The sequence below is a fragment of the Physella acuta genome, unplaced genomic scaffold (assembly GCF_028476545.2).
Source record: "Physella acuta isolate Inbredline_101_S28 unplaced genomic scaffold, ASM2847654v3 ptg000421l, whole genome shotgun sequence".
Classification (NCBI taxonomy): Eukaryota; Metazoa; Mollusca; class Gastropoda; family Physidae; genus Physella; species Physella acuta.
In genome coordinates, this window is record NW_026731940.1 from 235,698 (window position 1) to 255,756 (window position 20,059).

Below are 20,059 nucleotides of genomic sequence, written 5' to 3' on the forward strand. Positions count from 1 at the left end.
TTGTGTTCTTGTTAAATAAAAACTATTTTTACAAAACTGTTTTTACATTAAAAAGATTTATTTAAAAAAACATCATGAACTTAAAACAAAAATAACTATTTACATATAAACATTCCAACAAGTAATATTATTTACTTAATAAAATATATACAGATATTTGAAATGATGCTTGCAGATTTCAAGTTGAGATCTTGCAGAACAAATAAATGTTTTTCATTTGTTATCTAAACCATTGTTATCAGGGCCATTATATACCAATATACTAAACAGCAGTGCTGTCCACCTAACAAGTTAATTAATCAGATGATGTTTAGACCTATCAACTAGAAGACAATCTGGCCATAAGCATGTCTATCTTCCCTGCCAAGTTACGACCCTCCAAGAGCTGAAGATTGATTTCCTGCAATTAAAATTGAAGATAAATATTCTTTATACAAAAAATGCCAGAGCTACAAAATTTTGTTTTAGACCTGTCCAGTAAAAGGTTTTGTCATCAAAACCTCCACTTACATTTACTGTTAAAATATGTCATGCTCACCCAGATACAGGTTAGGAAAAATAAAAATTGAACTAACTTGAAATTCCCCACATAAGCTGGCCCATTTTGTAGCAGTGACAGCTGGCGAGGTGTGAGTTTCAATGGTTGGATCCATCTTTTTCACAGACAGTCGATTTCCACTTACTGGGTTACTATGAAAAGCAAGCACGCTGAAAAATAGAAAATCAAGTATCTGTAACAGTAGAGGAATAGATAAAGTTGTTTAAGATAAGCTTTTCCCGTCCATGCTCAAGACACATCTCCCCTTACATAATTTTTTTTTGAAGTTTTAATATGAACATAGATTATATCACTATTAAACAAATGACATTGAGGGATAGCATGGTCAGCGCGGTGAGTCAGGTACCCATCAGAGTTGTGTGGACTCAAGGATGACCCACAGACTTGAGTCCTGAATCCAAACTTGAGACTTCTAAGTTGGTAGTCATAAGTTCTACCTTTTGACCATGCAGTCCCTAAAGTTGGTTATAGCTAATCTTAAACAAACAACGACACAAAATACTGGTGATTTTTTTATACAACTTACACATTGCCTTTAGGTGAGGCCAGCATAACATTAGAGGTTGTGCCGTAGGTCTCCATATCACCATGGCCACTGCTTACAATTCCTGACAACACTTGCCAGCCCTGTAGTTTGGCAAGATGCTGAATGGAATGGGCATGATGTTGGCAGATCTAGGAAAAAAACAACAGCTAATCAATAAGGATCAAAATGTTCAGATAAAAAGACAGTAACATGTTACAGTGAGTGTGGGGAAGGCTAGCTTGGGTCACCAATAGGGAAGGCTAGTTATGGACATTGTTGTACAAGCTAGTCATGATCACAGTGCCAAAGTAAAATGCAGTAACCTACCTGCCACTGTAACAGATCTCTTAGCTCACTATCCTCAAATGACAAGGTGCAGACTCTGCCATCTTTCATCACAACCTGGATTGTGTCTATTCCAATTATAAGAACAAGTGGGGTTCTGGAAAATTGAACAAAAAATAAATTTTTATTAGGTTTAACATAAATAAAACTATTAAATATCATTAGTACACAGTTTAAACAATACACAAAAGATGTAGGTATTTCTAAAACCTGATCAGAGCATACCCTTTTAAAGTTAAATAGCTACAAAAAATGTATTATGTCATAATTTGAAATCAATTGAGTTTTAAGATCAAATAGACAAACCTGATTGTTTCATAGCCGTAGGATGTGATGCTGATTCTAACACTGGATTCTAGACTGTTGTTGAGACAGCTCCAGTGAGCACAAATCTGTGGGTCTTGGATATTGATGGAAAGTTGGTCTATGACGTGCATGGATCTGCAAGACAAACAAAATTTCATTGTGAAAAGAATGGTGGGTGGGTTAAGTTTGGGCGATAATTAGAAGGCTAAAAGATTATTTTTTTTAACCAAATAAAATAATTTTTGGGTTAGTTGAAAGTAGGTTAAAATAAAAATGAAAGATTATCCCTACATGTAATACTCTGTGATGAACAAAATATATCAATATTTTTTTAACAGTTCTACCTGATTCTCAGTACAGCATGTTTTGTTTGTTTCAATATCTGTTCTAAGAGAGATTCACTGAAAGAAAATATTATCATTAATTTAAACAAGAACATATTATTATAAGTACAAGAAAATAATTTTAAAAATGTAAGTTTAAGCCAAATACAATTCAGTGATAAAAAAAAATCTAGCTAGTTTATTTTGTTTAACTTTAACTTTGCCAAAAATATATTTATTAACCACAAACAATAGTTTTATGTAGTGCCATTTTGAAGAAGTTAAATAGAACAAAAAAAATAAAACTGTAGTCTTACTTTTCCACCATCTCCATCAGCTCAAGTCGGCACATTGCCTTTGGTCCAGCCAGTCGACGTCGCTTGCTCATACCAAGCATTGCATTGACTGGGTGGGGAGGGCTGTAGTTGAGGTTTCTGTCATGGACCTCCCGCAGCAACTGATGCAGTGAGTGCTCCAGGACGTGGTTGTGTTCCAGCTTGTGTGGTGACAGGTTTACCTGGTGATGATGATGTCACATTTGTTTAAAGCTGACACAAGACAGTTTTAGACATAACATGATGGTATTATTTTTTAAACTTGTAATAAAATATATAGTGTTATATGTATAGTCAAGGGTACCTTCTTTTCTTTTCCTGTGTAATGACAAAGTACTATGGACAGCTGAATACCTGGAAAAACCTAGAAAAAAATGAAGAAGTTTGTGAATGCATGTAATTGCAGATTCTACTGAACATACAGGGATCAAATTTAAAATAAAATTATCGGTTATTAAAGGCATTACTTACATTAGTGAGAATTTGATTGCCAACAACCATGTGTGGGGTATTTCCTTTTACTTGCACTGCTTCACGAGCAAGCTATTAAAAATTTGATGAATAATTTTATCACATATACATGTTCAAACTGAACAATAAAAATTTTTATATACAAATTTATTTCATAAAATGAAATGCTACCTGTGCAAATAACTCTTTACAAAACAAGACATTCTGAGCCACTTCAAGCTTTTGCTGCCAATAGGCATCCACTGAAACTGCCCCGAGGCCTGCTGGCATTTTTAGCGTAGCACTTGTCAAATCCATTAAATCTAATTATTGATAATAAAAAATACATTTTCAGTCTCAAAAGGAAACAAAATTTTTAAAAAATAGCGTGAACCTTTATACAACATTGGTGAGTGACTAGTTGTACTGTAACAAGTACAGATTATCTATGTTACATGAACAGAGCAATGACTCGACCAATTTTATTCTAATTGCTGCTTATGTCTTAGAGATAAGTTACCTGGCACACTCTTCACCTCCACCTGTATGTATGCTACACCTTCTAATTCACTTGGTATGATGACATCTAGAGAGCTTTTTCTAGGATTTATCTCCCCTTCTGCTAAAAGATCTGATGTTTTAAGTACTTCAAAAGTACCTCCTTGCCAGAACCTTGAACCAGCTGTCAAACAAAGAATAATAATATCATAAAATTTCTAAACGTACTGAAAATAATAGAGACCATATGTAATTTTAATTTAAAAAAAGGAATATTTGCTTTTTAAAGTTTCATATCATACCTGATTTGTAACTCAGTTCCCCAAGTATTGTATTATGTACTTTTTTTAACCTCCAGTTTTTTCTTAGCTTGAGCAGCTCCATTAAAAAATTGTCTTGTGTGTTTGAGGCCATATCAAGCTGAACTTTTTTTAGACGTTCGGCTCCAGTGGCCAGAATCTGTGCAGCTGCCATCAGACTCTGGAAGCAACTCATTCATTAGTATCAGTAGGAAGGAGAGTTTAGCAGCATGTTTTAAATATACTAAAACAACCAAATATATTTTTAAATTTTGGTAGTTAGAAAATAGGTAAATTAATTTTTTTAATTTTGCATTAAAAAAAAACCCACTATTAATATATTTCTTAGTTTAAATCCCTAAAATTGGTACATTATTTGTTTGATTTGACATTGAGATAATAAATTACATTATTTTTTTTTAAGTTTTAATATGAACATAGATTATATCACTATTAAACAAATATTCAATTAGGAAAAAACTGAAATATTGTGTACATACTTTTTTCTTAGCAAGCATTTGTAGAGGTGCTTTAAGTTCTGGAGAATCTTGTGAAACTGGATCTGTTACCATGTAATGTTTCTCTTTGACTATGTTTAGGATATCATACAGCACACTGATTTCTGTGTACGCTGACCTATTTGAAAACAAAAAAACTAATATAACCTATCAAGATTTGTAAAGTTTACATACACTATGATTAGCTACAGTCAAATGTTTATATGGCCAATATTGCAGATATACACACTTCAATTATAAAAACAAACTATAATTCTAAGTAAAAGTTTTCAGTGTGAATGAATACGAAGTGTGGTATGTTTAATCCATCAGAAACAATGATACAGTTTACTGACTTAAAGAAGGGTCTTGTAACAATAGTTAACATCACAAACTGTCCAACTTACTTTAGCTTGTTTCTCACTGAGTCCCAAGGCCATAGCGATGGTTGAAATGGAGCTAAAACTTTTTCTTCATCAGTCTCTTTTTCACCCTCAGAAGTAGGTTTTCCTTTCTCTTCACTTTCATCTTTGTAGAAATCTATTTTGTGTGCTAGTTTACTCAAGTTTTCAGACATAGACAAGGGGCTATGTAGAAAAACAAACAATAACATTATTTTCATAATATTTTCACTGTTCTTTTTTTATTTTATATTTTGAAAAAAATGCTTGGAACAATTTTGAAAACTTTCAAAAGTCAAAAAATTCTTTTAACAAATAGCAATAATAATATCCATGTCTATAACAACCTATTCAGGTGGTCATACTACAGTTAATTTAAGTTTAACATTATTAACCTAACTATATGCCTACTCTGATTCGTACACTAATTCGTAAATTAAATTCCAGACTTTATACAGATAATGTGTTTGCAACTAATGAATACAAATGATACATGTGTATCCTCATTATGACCCCAAGTGCGTAGTTGGTACTGTTTGGCTGGTGGGGGGGGGGGAGGGTATTGGTCTTCTGCTATCCAACGAAAAACATCATTCCCCATTCTAGGCTCACACATAGGGTGCGGAAAAAAGTTGGATTTAATTCACTTAAGTAGGGCCTATAGCCTTTTTGTTAGTCTGAAATATATAAATATAGACTGTGTGGACAAGTTTTGTTTCTAAAACTAGATACCAGACTTTATAAAACTCCAGCCCAAAAACTAGCGATTTTCCCAACCTTTTAAAGTCTGAATTCACTTTTTAATTTCACTTTTTCCCGACTTTCCAGATTAGATACGAACCAAGCTGTTTTTAATTTTAAATGTTAAAAACCTAGGGCTAGACCAACTAGATCTAAATTTTATTATTTTATGGCTGAGTTGAGATTGACACACCAACAGTAGTGTTAGGGGTCATCCATAAATGACGTCACGCTTTTTTGACGATTTTTACCTCCCCCCCTCCCCTCCGTCACACGTCGTCACAAAAAGCCAGACCCCCCCCCCTAAAATGACGTCACACCTCAACCTACAACCCCCCTCAAAATTGCAGTTGAATTTTTTTTTAAACATCGATATTTTCCCAAAATCTTGTCTAAACTATTACAATTTATTAAAACAGTTATCTAAAACGCGAAATAACGTCTAAAATTCGTTTTATAACATTGCTTTTTTATAATGCAAAAATGTGACGTCGCAACATCTGAACCCCCCCCCCTCCCCCTCATCACACATCGTCACAAAATTACGGACCCCCCTCCCCCCTACGAGTGTGACGTCATTTATGGATGACCCCTTATGGCCTTATATGAGTTATCAGTTAGTTTAATACTTAAATGAGTTATGTATGACTTAGATCTAGAGTAAAGTTCCACGCGCGGTCACACATAGCGGAAAATTCCAAATTCCCGATTTTCATCGGGCGCTATTTTATAACCGTTTCACACAGAAACAAACCGAAAGCACTGTATTACTCCGCTGCCATTCTACTGTAATATGTATGAGTCATTTTGTATTCCTACGCATAGTATTTAAGATATTCATGTTTTAGTGACGTCCCTCCTTGCGATATTTTTTTTCCCTTTTTTTTTTGCCTGCGTACGCAAGAACCTGCTTGCCAACGAGCGTATTGTATACGTTTTGATCCAATTTTAATAATTGAAATAAATATTTTACACACTTAAACGTGTTGTTGATTGTATTATTAATTAATAGATTGCAAAAATAATAATTAAAAACATGTTAATTAAATTAATTAAAGACATTAAAAGTTGACCCAGTGATGACTCAAGGGACGCAACTATAATAATCATAACAAAGGGACGTAACAACCACTAAAAGACATAACGTAACATTTGCTTAGATATGCTTGTATGTAGAGACACAAACTAGATTTAGAAGAAGTAGATGATCGAAATAATTTAAAACAGCAGAAAAAAATAGAAAGTATACAGATTCTAGGCTTAGTTTGAAATATAGAGCATCTAGAACTAGGCTAGTCTAGCTCAAGTCGTTGGTTACGCAGCGATGTGAAACCACCGTAATCGACACCCAAGCTGCGGCCACCCCTATTTACCTATCAGGTTGCTTTATTAGCCTTATCTATCGTATGTACAGTGTCCCGCATATATTGTAGAAGCTATTTATAGTTAACCTAGTTATAAAAAGCTTTGATTGGTTGGTTTTATTCATCTCATCCGGGACCTAGTGTTTTTCATAGGGGGAACTAGAACCGCCTACGACGTCATACCTCGAAACTTTAAAATTTAAAAACTCGACTTCCAGAAGGAGAAAAACAAAAGAATTTGACCTGGATATATTTAGAAATGGACAGGTTTACAGCAGATATCGGTAGTTTCGTATAAAACATCAAAACAAATATTGTACGAAGCGATAAACAGGCGATGATCGCACCGGTGTTTTAACCGCGCGTGGAACTTTACTCTATATTATAAGAAATCTAGATCTAGATGTAGAATCTATGTCTTGATGTCATGATGACTGTAGTCTGTGTGACTTAGTGTGAGTGTCAGTCAGACTCAGGAGTTCAGTTGTGTTGTTTTGAAGTTTTATTGTGTAGGTTGAATTTTGGATTTTTAAAAATAAAATATTCTGTTATTTCAAATACACCATTAAGTTCCTTACCCCTTCAGAGAACATTTGACACCACATTTAAATATCTAGCTTACTCGGTTGACGAGAAAAGAGAGAATTTGAAAATTAATCAAAATTGAAAATGAATGACAAAACAGCGTTCTTGGCATAACATGACGTCGTCGACTTGTGTACACGAGCTTTTAATTCCCGCCATGGTAATTGCGTCAGCTTAGGTAATTTACTCACCGGAAAATAACAAAAAGCAACTGGTTGATAATAAAACTAGATCTAGTTATTTTATTATTTTTTTAAATTCTACTCTACATGTTATTCATACCATTTTATGAAGTAATGAACACCTGCATAAATCAAATGACCATAATAAATATTTTTATTTCAAATTCTAATTTTAAATAATAAATAATAAATATGCTTAAAATAATAAGATAGTATCAGTTATGATCGTTTATAAATACAAATACATTTTACACTCAATTCACATTATATTGAGTCAACAGTGTGGCAGCTGAGGTTCATACATGGTATATTTTTTTTTTACATTACAATTTTTTTTCATCTTGAAAACATGACGAATGTGATTTTTTTTTAAAAAATCTCCAAACATCGTCACTCGCGTGATTGCTTGCTTACGTTTACTATCCTGTGGATGAAAAATCCCACCACGGTCGCGGGTCACCGTGAGTTCAGCAGGCCTATAGTACACGTCATAGCATGAACACGCGTACACGAGATGGTCGGTGTCTTCACTTCTCTCTCTTTCCCCCCCCCTCCCTCTAGCCAATTGAAAAACAGACCTACTTCCCTACTTCTGGTCATTTTTTTTTAAAGTTCGGTAATTTTTTTTTTTTAAGTTCACATATCAGGCATGCAAGACAGCCAGCCAGTGGCGTAGCGAGGTCGGGTGTCACCCGGTGCGGCACTTAATGGTGTCAGCCCCCCCCCCCCCCCCCCCCAAGGCGTAGCGACTCTTCCCGGGGACAAACTTTCAAATTTTCGATTTGCACCCCCCCCCCCCTTAAGTTTTCGATTTGCACCCCCCCCCCTCAAACTTTCGATTTGCACCCACCCCCTCAAACTTTCGATTTGCACCCCCCCCCCTGCAGCCAGCTGTATTAAAAAATATTTTTTAAACTAGATCTACGTCTAGCTTAAAAAAATAAATAAACGCTTAAAATGCCCGTAAACAGATTATTTAGCGCAAAAAAAAAGGCCGCTGAACGAGCATTTTTTTAAATACGCAGCAATGAAAAGGGCTAACGGCCGATCAATTAAGTCTAAAAAACGCCCGTAATTAGGCCTAGCTCTGAAAAAGGCCACTGAACGAGCATCACTAATTATATAAACGAATAGGCCACGCAGCGTTGACGAGGTTAACCACCGGTCACGAATTAAATTCAATGCAGCTACTGTCGGCCCACAGTGAAGAAAAAATCAATATACTAATAAAATTACTAATACAAAAATAATTTCCATAATTTTACTTTTTCTGCACACGCTACAATTGAATTATAATTAAAATACTAGACTTAACAGTTCATTCCGCAAAAAACAAAAACGAGTTGTTTCTGTGAGGTAACTAGCGTAACAATGACGTCACGATAGTAAACAAAGCGGACAGAAATGTCTGCATGGGTACCTCATATGGAAATTCGATATAAAATAGGCGAATCAACATAACTGTAATTACTCATTATAAATATCTCAATTATATATTACTACTTCTGTGCCGGGGGGTTTCGACCGAGTGCTGGGCCGTTTAAAGCGACAGTTCAGTTTTTCCCAAGAGTACTCGACAAGAATAGCATGTATTAATTAAAACCACATATCTGGCTATTTTTTCGGCCATTTTCAGGCATGGCGTCCATTTATATAGCATGTCTCATTAAAATAATGATGAGAATTAGCGAGATTAGCAGTTTTTTCATTTGTCGTGTATAGGACCCCTAAAATAAACGTAAAAACCGTCAGAAAACGACGCGTGACGTTTCAGGGTCAGAGGTCAATCCAGCCATCTAAGCAATGAGAAAATCTATTATTGTGTGATGTTGATTATCCAGAATCAGAATCCTATTATTAAAGAATTTAGGCAACTTAGTGTATTTATTTCGTAGGAGACTAGATCTAGAAATCCTTAATACTTACGTGACATATACCTCCTCCCCATCATATCTAACTTCTTGAATTTGGTGTTCTATAGCTGCTTCAACACTTACGTTTACTGAGGGAGCAGCCATTTTCCTTATTTGATTATTGAAAAATGGCCAGATTAATGTACCAAAAAATTGTCAGTGTTAAATTTTTAACAACTTACTTTGATCTAAACTAAAATTTAGCTCTAGAATAATTAGATGCTAGCCTATGCCTTTGAAAAAAATGCTTTATTCTGTTTTAAGTAGTTGATTGTACTATATGAAAGATTTAAATAAATGTCTCAATAGAGACATAGAAATGTATCTATAGCTAGGCCTATCTTCGTAGTAAATATTTAAACTAGTATTAGTGTGTGTGTGTGGGGAAAGGGGGGGGGGGGGGGGAGAGGGGGTTAAGTTTAAGGTTTGATTCTTGAGAAATGGCCAGCCCAATTTATTTTTTTAAAGACCTCTGGAAATGAAGGAATGTTCTAATTAGACACATTTAAAAAATAACTAAAGCAGTTTTCACACAATGTTTCGAGTGTTGCGAATCAATACTGTTTTAAATATGAAGTATAGAGGTATTGTAAACATGCAAAGCAAAAAACAACATTTTGACTATTTTCGACGTTTAACATCGCACAGAGTAAAATAAAAATTAGTTTACATGTATGTATGTGTATGTGTGTATAAACATGATAACTTGAGTACCGTTTCATTTAGGTTGACGAAATTTCATATTCAAGTATTAGATCTCTATTTCAAAATGGTACTTTTCTATAAATTTTTAGCGATTTCCGATAACCGGATGTAGTACTTAATCTATTTCTGGTTTCACAAAAACCGATAACTTGAGTACCATTTAAGTCAGGTGGACGATGTTTCACATGTAAGTATTAAATCATTTACACAGGTAGGACTATACCACCTATTGAACGATTTCCGCTAAACGTGGCGGTAATTTATTTTTATCTCCGTGAGGACATCTTCAGAATTTGATTTTGATTGTATATACTCACAAAGAATTCTCTGATAATTTTTTTTAAAATTCAGTATGTTTTCTTGAAATATGGACAGTTTTGTCACATCTACATTTCTAGAGCTCGATTACAATGGAAGAGTCATCACAACCCTTACTGTTTTATAGATCTATTAATTTTTTTTTCAACCTACAAATTACTTTTTACACTATTCAATATCAGTTGTTCTTTGGTGATTCATAGTAGAATACAGTCTCAGCAAAAACTGACTAATTAACATTTAAAGGTTTAAATTTAAGCTTGATTATTTTAATCATTGTAATTGGTTTCGAACTGATTGTAGAAAAAAATAATTATGTATTTTTTGTCAAAAGAAAGATTAAATTCAAATCTTGCGTGGTTTATTGTTTAATATATATCAAGCACATAATTTGACATCACAATTTTATCATTAATTATCATTTATCATAAAACACAGCATGGCAATATATCTATGAAAGCTACATTGTTCAACAAACAGTTCAATTAGTTATAGACATCAAAAGCAATTTTGAATAACATACACTTAACTGACATGGGATACTAAGAATTGACTTAGATCTAACTTCTTCTTCTGCGTTCTTAATTTTGGTGATGGAAGAGATTCCCTCCAACGTAAATAAGTATACGTGTCAACTTGTTTTGCACCATATAGGCCCGTTTACTCTGATTTCAACCCAGTGTTTCTTCCAGACTTTTTTCTCGGGGGGGGGGGGGGGGGGGGGGGCACTTGATATTTTCGGGGGGGGGGCGGTCGACATTTTTCGGGGGGGGGGGGGGGCGGACACTAGTAAAAGTGTATGTTTACTATATAAATTCCATCTCGTTCGGGGGGGGGGGGGGGCGATAGACTTTCTTCGGGGGGTCTCCGTCTCCTACCCGATAGTACGAGCTCAAGGCTTTTCGGTTTAGCAACCATGAGCTCTAACGACTCGACCACGCCGACCCCCTTATATCTAACAATCGAAAAGCCTTCGTAGTTCTAACATACAGATGGAGGGGCTTAATCGAGCTTATACTTCAAATTGCCTAAGCCTAGGCACTCGGTAAAAATAACGGTTTCTCGCATTGCCAGTAACAATACTAACACGCATTACAAATATTCTCAAGAGGGAATAAAAGATTATCTTAAAATGCTTAGGTTGCCCTTTTGTAATTGTTATGTTATCTTTTTGTATATCCACACATGTTAGGCCTTATTACTCCTTCGTATGTTAAAAACATTATTAATCTGCATTTTCTAACCTTCTTTGTATTTCATATTTAATTGACAATTGTGTGTTTATAAAAATATGTAAAAAATTAATAATTTTTTTAAAAAGCCTTAACGACTGCATTTACAAAATAAGTGTAAAGCTAGTTTTAACAAATTTACACTTTAGGAGTCATCCATAAATGACGTCACGCTTTTTTGGACGATTTTTACCTCCCCCCTCCCCTCCGTCACACGTCGTCACAAAAAGTCAGACACCCCCCCCCCCCCGCTAAAATGACGTCACAGCTCAGCCTACAACCCCCCTCAAAATTGCAGTTGAATTTTTTTTAAACATCGATATTTTTCCAAAATATTGTCTGAAATCTTTCAAAATAGAGTATTTTAATCAATTCCTATTATAATTTATTAAAACAGTTTTCTAAAAACGCGAAATAACGTCTAAAATTCGTTTTCTAACATTTCTTTTTTATAATGCAAAAGTGTGACGTCGCACCATCTGACCCCCCCCCCTCCCCGTCATCACACATCGTCACAAAATTACCGACCCCCCCCCCCCCCCTCCCCCTACGCATGTGACGTCATTTATGGACCAGTGTTTCATCCAGACTTTTTTCTCCGGGGGTGCACTTGAAATTTTGGGGGGGGGGGGGAAGAGATGCCCGGAAGAAACTGTTATGGACGACCCCTTAATACATGTACGTTCTAAATATTATCTAAAGCTCTCCGTGCGTGTGTTGGTGTTGTTTGAGCCCAGCTGGTATTTCTTTACTCCACAACTTTCTCACATCCCTTGCCAGGTTTTTTTTAATGGAAGGCTCAAGGTTGAATTCTAGGTAGTAATCACCTACTGGATCATAACTTGGCCAACCTTCTGTAATACCGTGACGTGTGGCTATTTCTGGGTTGCTTGAAAAATAGATAGTAATAGAAAAATGATTGTCTTGAGATATAAAATTAAAATGTAATATGATGATCAAATAATGAATAATAAGTAATGAACACAAAATAAGTCGATAACTTGTTAGCCAAAAAACTCAAAATGGGTTTTTACTCAGAAACAGCTTAGATCTACTCTACAATAATTACAATATTTACAACAACAAAAAACACACATTTCAGCAGCAACATGAATCAACAGCACACACATAAACTTGATCGATCATAGTTTTTTTTATAGTATAGTGTACTATTATTTTTTTTAACTTTTTAACTACAAAGCCTACATAAAATGAATTAAATTTTTTTACCCTGTTTTAACAAAGTCCCCGATGACTGACGAAAACAGTTTTTTAAGCTTCTCATCCTCTTCCTCAAACACGCCTCCATTTTGATCACCGGTGATTCTCTTGATCCAGTCCACGGGCATGTCAAACAGGTAGGCAATGTCCAAAGCGTGCGGGGTGCCCCTGTAAGCGCCCTTCATGTAACGGGGGTAGTGGTTGAAATACAGCAACCGCCCTTCAGATCCCAGACTTGAAATGGTGTTCAGGATATCAAACATGGGCAGGACAAAATTGACATCGACTGCCAACTGTACAAAAACTGATTGCGCGCCGTATCGTGCGTCATACCAACCGTAAACTTGGCGCAGAAGATCTTCTGAAATATCGTCTGCTTCTAACCGTTGTGATATGAAATCTCTGGTTGAGCTGACGATAAAATCGTGCCAGTTTTTGTCTTTCTCTTCCGCTGTTGTGTTGTTTTGATTGAAAATGAATTGTCTGGGCACAAGCAGAAGAATGTCCCCAAGGCTCGCTTCGTTGTTGTTTATACCCATGAGGTATTTCCTTTGTGGGAATCCAATTGCTGTCAAATATACGGAGTCTTGCAGCAACTGACTTGGGGATTTCGGGATTATAACACCATCTATATAGGGCACGAAAACAATTTTTGTACCAATCATCACTTGGACATTGGCGATCTCGCTAGCTGAACGCTTACGTAGGCAGTCGACGATGAAGTTTCCGGTGGCTAAATCAATGTCTATGTCGTCTGGTTTATCCCAGCAGTTTAAAAATTTCGCCGCTCTCAGTGCGTGACGAGTTGACTCCTTAGGTCTATTTAACAGAGTTAATGCAGTCCCACTCTGCATGTAAGCTTTGGTAAAAAGTCCTTTTGTGACTGAGCTTAACGATAAAATGGAGACGGCCGCCGCCCCGGCAGACTCCCCCGCAATCGTGATGTCGTCTGGGTCGCCGCCAAACGCCGCGATGTTGCTCTTCACCCACTGGATAGCAAGGATTTGATCCCAGAGACCATAATTACCTGAACTTGCTTCGTTCTCCGTTGTTAAAAATCCCAGAACCCCAAGCCGGTAGTTCATCGCGACGACGATGACGTCCTGATCCGTGACGTAACTTCCGGGATGATATTCACTCGCAGAACCGAAAATGAAACCACCTCCGTGAATCCAGATCATGACCTTTTTTAATTGACCTTGGATATTTTGGGGATTCGTAGAAAATATATTTAAGAAAAGACAGTCTTCGGATGTGTTCTTTTTCATCAAAGGCAGTAACTCGGATTGCACGCAAGCAGCACATTCAGCTGTGGCGTCGAAGATTTCTTCTATAAGTACAAACAGAACAGTTGATAAAAGAATTGTTGTCTTTATAGTACTATATGGCATACAAGACAAATAATGGTATTTGGGCCTACTAAGAAGTTTTGGTTTGTATCAGAGGCGTAGCGACCCTTCCCGGCGCCCGGGGACAAACTTTTCGTTTTATCCCCCCCCCCCCCCTCAAGATTTCGATTTGCACCCCCCTCAAACTTTCAAAATTACGATTGCACCCCCCCTCGAGAGTTCGATTTGTACCCCCCCCCCCCCCCTCAAACTTTCGATTTATACCCCCCTTCGAGATTTCCATTTGCACCCCCCTCAAACTTTCGATTTGCACCCCCCTTCGAGATTTCCATTTGCACCCCCCTCAAACTTTCGATTTGCGCTCCCCTCAACCTTTCAATTTATTTTTCCAACCCATTTTGGCGCCCCCTAAGCTCGGCGCCAGGGGACATATGCCCCCCCCCCCCCCTCGCTACGCTACTGGTTTGTATTAAGAATTATTGGCCTGTATGAAGTATCGGCATGGTCGGGCAACAGACCACACGGCAGCTTGGCTGAAAGTCGAATACGGTCTCCGGACCCGAGCCCCTGAGTCCACCCAGCTCTCGTGGGTACCTGACTCAAGTTTGGTAAGTTATGAGGAATGTCCATACAATCACTTCGTATGCCGAATTCACAAAAACATATGAACTCTACTTCATCTGCCATCAAGTCCATAAACATTGGTCTATAATAAGAAGTAGTGGTGTATATGTATTATTAGGCCCAGTGTTTCTTCCAGACTTTTTCTCCGGGGACAGGGGGCGGCACTTGAATTTTCGGGAGGGGGGGGGGGGGGCGGACACTGTTAAAAGTATATATTTTCTATGTACATTCCATTTCGTGCGGGTGGGGGGGGGGGGCGGAGCGGTAGAGTTTCTTCGGGGGGGGGGGGGCAGAGCGAAGAGATGCCTGGAAGAAACTCTGATTATGCCCTATTAAGGAGAGTTAATCTTCTAAATTGAATAAATGACCAATTAAAAAATGCAGGCCAACTGATCTTCATGATGAAATAGACCTACGGGTCGGTTATATAAATAAAATGAAAAACACGAGCTGTGATTAAGAAGTTTCTTTAGTAATAATATAAAAGTGTGTGTACAAAATATAATACGGTTCTTGATTAAATTCATTTACATTTTTCCATGTATTTTTATTGATGACAAAGCATACACTACTGTTAAGTTAAAAGGAAAATAAAGCAGAAGTGAGTTCCCCTAAATTTTTAGTATACTCGTATACAACAGTAAAGTGTGTGTGGGATGGGGGGGGGGGTAGCATTTCCAGAGCAATTGAGCGATAGAAATAACGAATAAACCACTCGTTTTTCGTGAGAAAACACATACACAGACAAAATTGCAAAACTAAATTTTTCCTACTCAGGGACGCGTAAAACATCGAGATTTGTCAAAATGTCGATTTCAATTTCTAGCAAGATCACAATACTTCCTCTATACTCCGTTTACCAGATAGTAAAAAAAAAACTGCAATAGAAATAACACTAGACTAGCCTACTCTCTGAATGTATTCTTATTCTCTTGTTTTAAGCCCCCCCCCCCCCCCAACTTACCCTGGATGACGTAGGGCTCCGGCTTGGCGAACCTGAGGTGACCCAGTGGAGGTTTGGCGTACCGGACCCCTCTAAACGACCAAAACATTTTTCCATTGACGGCAGTTTCTTTCAGTCCCAGGATTTTTCCAACGGGCGCTTGCACCACGAGTCTTTCTTGGCCAGAAAATGCCAGTGTAACCAAATTCCAAAGGAGGATAATCTGGACGAACATCTTCTACCCTTGAAAGCAATAGATACAAGTTAAAAATTATTTGAAAACAATGGGTATGTTGAATAAACAAAACTATATAAAAATGTTAAATGATAAATGTTATAAAAAGTTAAAAGATATAGAGATTTGGTGTAGACCTATTCGGCTATGTGATGAAATTAATGAAACATTATTTAAATGTAGACCTATTCGAGAATCTTCGTAGTCGACATTCGACAAAAGGCTTGTGTATAAAGCATTACAGTCTAACTCAAGCTGTTGAGTGGAGATTACATGGAAACAGTTCCAAAGATTCTCCAATCATCGTTATTCCAGCCACCGTTTTCTATCATATAAAATGTCCTGAGAAACAGATATGCTCTACTTCACCTGATTAATCGTCGGATTTCAAAAGTATATTGTAACGCAGTGCAGTAGCGTAACCAGCATCATCTCATGGAGGGGGGGGGGTCAATTTTTTTCCAGCATTATATATATATATCAGAGACGTAGCGACCCTTTCCGGCGCCCGGGGACAAACTTTCGATTTGCACCCCCTCAAAATATATATATATATATATATATATATATATATATATATATATATATATATATATATATATATATATATATATATATATATATATATATATATATATATCGAGGGGTCTATGGGGGGTTTAACTGATAAGACCGGCACATTAAAAATTGTGAACTGTTGTTCATCAGGTTGGAGCTGAATAAAGTTCCTATACACTCAAGCATCGCACCGTGGTGAATACACGCGTATGGAACAGGGGCGGAACTACAGTGCCGCCAGACCCCGCAATGCGGGGGGGGGGGGGGGGGGGCACGCCATTTAGGGGCCCACGGCCGACCATAAAAAAAATTGTTATAGTTAAAAAAATGTTCTTGCATTTTTGACTTAATGTTTGTTTTGTAAAAAAGATTACCGTGGCTGCGGTTGGATAATCTTTATTCTATAGACACCACCCCACGCTCATTTTTCCTTCGTTTTTAAACCACCGTGAAAGCCGAGTCGTCTTTCTCCTACATTGAAACTTATGAAAGATAAGCAAACGTTCAAACCACTTCCATGACTTATTTCCCTTTTTTAAATAGTCAAATATTGATGCTCATTTTTAATAGATTTGTACTAAACAAATTAAAAAGCAATTACTTCTCTTTATTATTATTTGTTTATAAATTATTTACTAAAGAATGACACTGTATAAAAAGAAAATGTATTTAAAATTAATAAAATAAGTAAAAAAAAACATAAAAATAAACATGACACGAGAAACCATTATTTACAGAAAGCTTTCATGTTTTATATTCTTTTGACCGATAGGAGGTTAAAGGTCGTACGGCAGAGATAATATAAAACTGATTTTCACAAAACAGACTAATGCACTTACGACTTACACTCATGACATGATGTTGTAATTTGTTTTAATAAAAAAAAAACACGTATTTCTCATAACACGAACAGGCCAGCATGAATAAGTATCCTATGTTCGTATGTTGTGTTTGAGTATATATATATATATATATATATATATATATATATATATATATATATATATATATATATATATATATATATATATACACACATATATACATATATAGGCCTATATATTTATATGGGGGGGGCCTAAAAAAATTTTTTGCGGGGTGGCCCCTGTTTTTTAGTTCCGCCACTGGTATGGAAGCAGTGTTACTTTCAGGCATCTCTTCGGGGGAAGGGGTGTATTGAAGGGGTAGGTAATTATATTGTTTGGGTGAATTCACAACTTTGTTGGCGGGAATGGAGGAGTTGTGGCCCAGCTTGGTTGTTTTGTTTGGATTCGTCAACTGAATTGATGAATAAAACTATCGGGTTAAGGGGATCCTCTATCCCTAGACCCTTTTTTTGAAGATCCTTAAATTTCAGCCACAAATATGTATACCGATAGTATAACAATTCAAAGACAAAAAAAAAACATAAGTAAGTTTTTTAAAAGTTTTCTTTTTACTTTTATCGACCACAGGGTGTGATTTTGTTACAATTATGCAAATTAACACCAACAAAAATAAATAAAAAAATAAAATTTAGGTTATAAATGTCAATGAAACTGTGCACAGATACGAGCAATGATATACTAAACAATATGACAATTTTTTGTCAATGTATCTTAAAAAATAAATTAATTATCCACATTAACAAGACTCATACCTCAAATTCAGAGAAATTTGAGGAATTGTTTCCTTAAAGTACAATAAAAAACATTGTATGCCTATGCATTGTATCTAAAATAAAATATTTGTCATATTTTTTTTTGTAAAAGCTTCTATAATTGCACTAAAAGAATTATATTTTTGAGGTTTTTATTTGATACTTTTCACGAATACCTTATAGCTTACCAATTCCCATACAAATATATTGAAATATAATTAAATAAATAAATAATAAAAACCCACCGTTTTGTGTGTCCCCGTAAACAACTTTAAAAAAAATTCGCCTCTTTAAAAAAAAATTGACAGAGAACTTAGCTCATGGCAAAGTTATTTCAATGCAGCGAGTAACACAACACCCTCCATAACAAACATCTATAGTATGTCGTGCTTAACAAAACATGAACACGAGTAATATGCCGGCCACAGTAGTAATACACGTGAACCAGAATTTTCACCACTATTTAAAACGAAAACATTCTCTGACCTGGGTACCAGCACAGCGGGGTTTTATCACGGCAACACTAGCAGAGCCCTAAATCTTGGTGTGTGACGTCTGCTGTGTGCCGTAGAACAGAGACCCAGATTGGTGTTTATTGGCGCGAAGCCTATGACAGGTTCCATAATGTGTAGGCCACTACGTGTGGTACGGTGGAGTGGCAGTGTTGGGGCAGTGGTCGACCCACAAAACACACAGACACAGTGGCGTAGCCAGGATTGTCTCATGGGGGGGGGGGGTTCAAATTTTCCATCATTATATATATATATATATATATATATATATATATATATATATATATAACAACATGAATTCTTTGTTGTTGTGGGTTAGTTTTCACACAGGAATACAAGCAATAGTGGCAACTTCAAATGATGACTTTATTTACACTATATACAGTGAGAATGATAAATCCATGGTTATTCATGGTAAATCCATATTAGAAGATACTCAACAAGTACAGTCACAGTCACGACTCCAAGTCATGGAGACATCTTACATTCACTGCCACAGTTCAAGTCCCAAGTCCTAGCACACAACACCCGTTCACCTTTTGCTCTCCCTTTTATCCGGTCCATTCTCTCCCCTTACGTACATGAGCGATCTCACCCAAAAACATGAAAAAACCGTGCGGCGTCAATTCGGCCAATGACGAAACGGCCCCGTCAAAACGACCCCGACAAAACGACCCCGACAAAACGACCCCGTCAAAACGACCCCGTCAAATCGGCCCCGTCAAAAGGGCCAGCGACATATGGACCCCGTCATATAGGCTCCCGACAAATAGGCTCCCGTCATTTAGGCTACCGACAAATAGGCTCCAGTTATATAGGCTCCCGACAAAAGGGCTCCAGTCAATAAGGCTCCTGACAAATAGGCTCCCGTCATTTTGGCTCCCGACATATAGTCTCCCGTCATTTAGTTTTTTCCACAAAACGGCCCCGGTCATTTCGACTCCCGACAAATAGGCTCCCGCCATTTAGTTTCTCCACAAAACGGCCCCCGTCATTACGACTCCCGACAAATAGGCTAGCGTCATTTTGGCTCCCGACAAAAAGGCTCCTGTCAATTTGGCTCCAGACAAAAGGACCACTGACACAGTGGCGTAGCTACCGTAAAGCTAGCGTAAGCAAGGCATGGGGGCCCAAGGCACATAGGGGCCCTTTTCCCTCATAAAAAATTTAAACTTTTACAATGGAATTTTAATATTTGTTACATATAAATAATTTTAAAAAAGAAAAAGGTTAAAAGTTCCGAAAAGTTTAACTCCTCTGTAGCCTAACGCAGAGGCGTAGCGAAGGCGAGGCGGGGGGTGCGGACCGCAACGGGTGACACCATTTAGGGGGGGGGGTGACACCAAAGGCAAAAAATTGTAAAATTTATAGAATGAAATGCCATTTTCCTGATCCATTA

The 20,059-nt window shown here is 36.8% G+C and overlaps 2 protein-coding genes across 7 annotated transcripts; both read right to left on the reverse strand.

Annotated features, from left to right (window-relative positions):
- Positions 1-210: 210 nt before the first annotated feature.
- On the reverse strand, positions 211-9,429 carry LOC131942702 (mediator of RNA polymerase II transcription subunit 17). The gene is made up of 15 exons (XM_059302612.1): positions 9,338-9,429; positions 4,546-4,725; positions 4,142-4,277; positions 3,645-3,822; positions 3,365-3,526; positions 3,037-3,167; positions 2,866-2,937; positions 2,699-2,758; positions 2,377-2,576; positions 2,081-2,137; positions 1,737-1,871; positions 1,413-1,527; positions 1,086-1,234; positions 576-708; positions 211-400 (listed from the first exon to the last, which is right to left on the reverse strand). Exons 1-15 carry the CDS (start codon positions 9,427-9,429, stop codon positions 320-322), a joined length of 1,881 nt encoding a protein of 626 aa, XP_059158595.1. The 3' UTR covers positions 211-319.
- Positions 9,430-12,254: 2,825 nt separating this feature from the next.
- Positions 12,255-18,786, reverse strand: LOC131942705 (cholinesterase 2-like). 6 transcript variants are annotated; one of them, XM_059302620.1, is made up of 4 exons: positions 18,635-18,786; positions 15,738-15,951; positions 12,810-14,130; positions 12,255-12,468 (listed from the first exon to the last, which is right to left on the reverse strand). In XM_059302620.1, the coding sequence occupies exons 2-4, from the start codon at positions 15,949-15,951 to the stop codon at positions 12,276-12,278; spliced, it is 1,728 nt and encodes a 575-aa protein (XP_059158603.1). In that variant the 5' UTR covers positions 18,635-18,786; the 3' UTR covers positions 12,255-12,275. The 6 variants fall into 6 exon arrangements, with proteins under 6 accessions (XP_059158603.1, XP_059158602.1, XP_059158601.1 ...); XM_059302619.1 differs by having other exon boundaries at positions 15,738-15,954; XM_059302618.1 differs by having other exon boundaries at positions 15,738-15,959.
- Between the last annotated feature and the right edge of the window lie 1,273 nt (positions 18,787-20,059).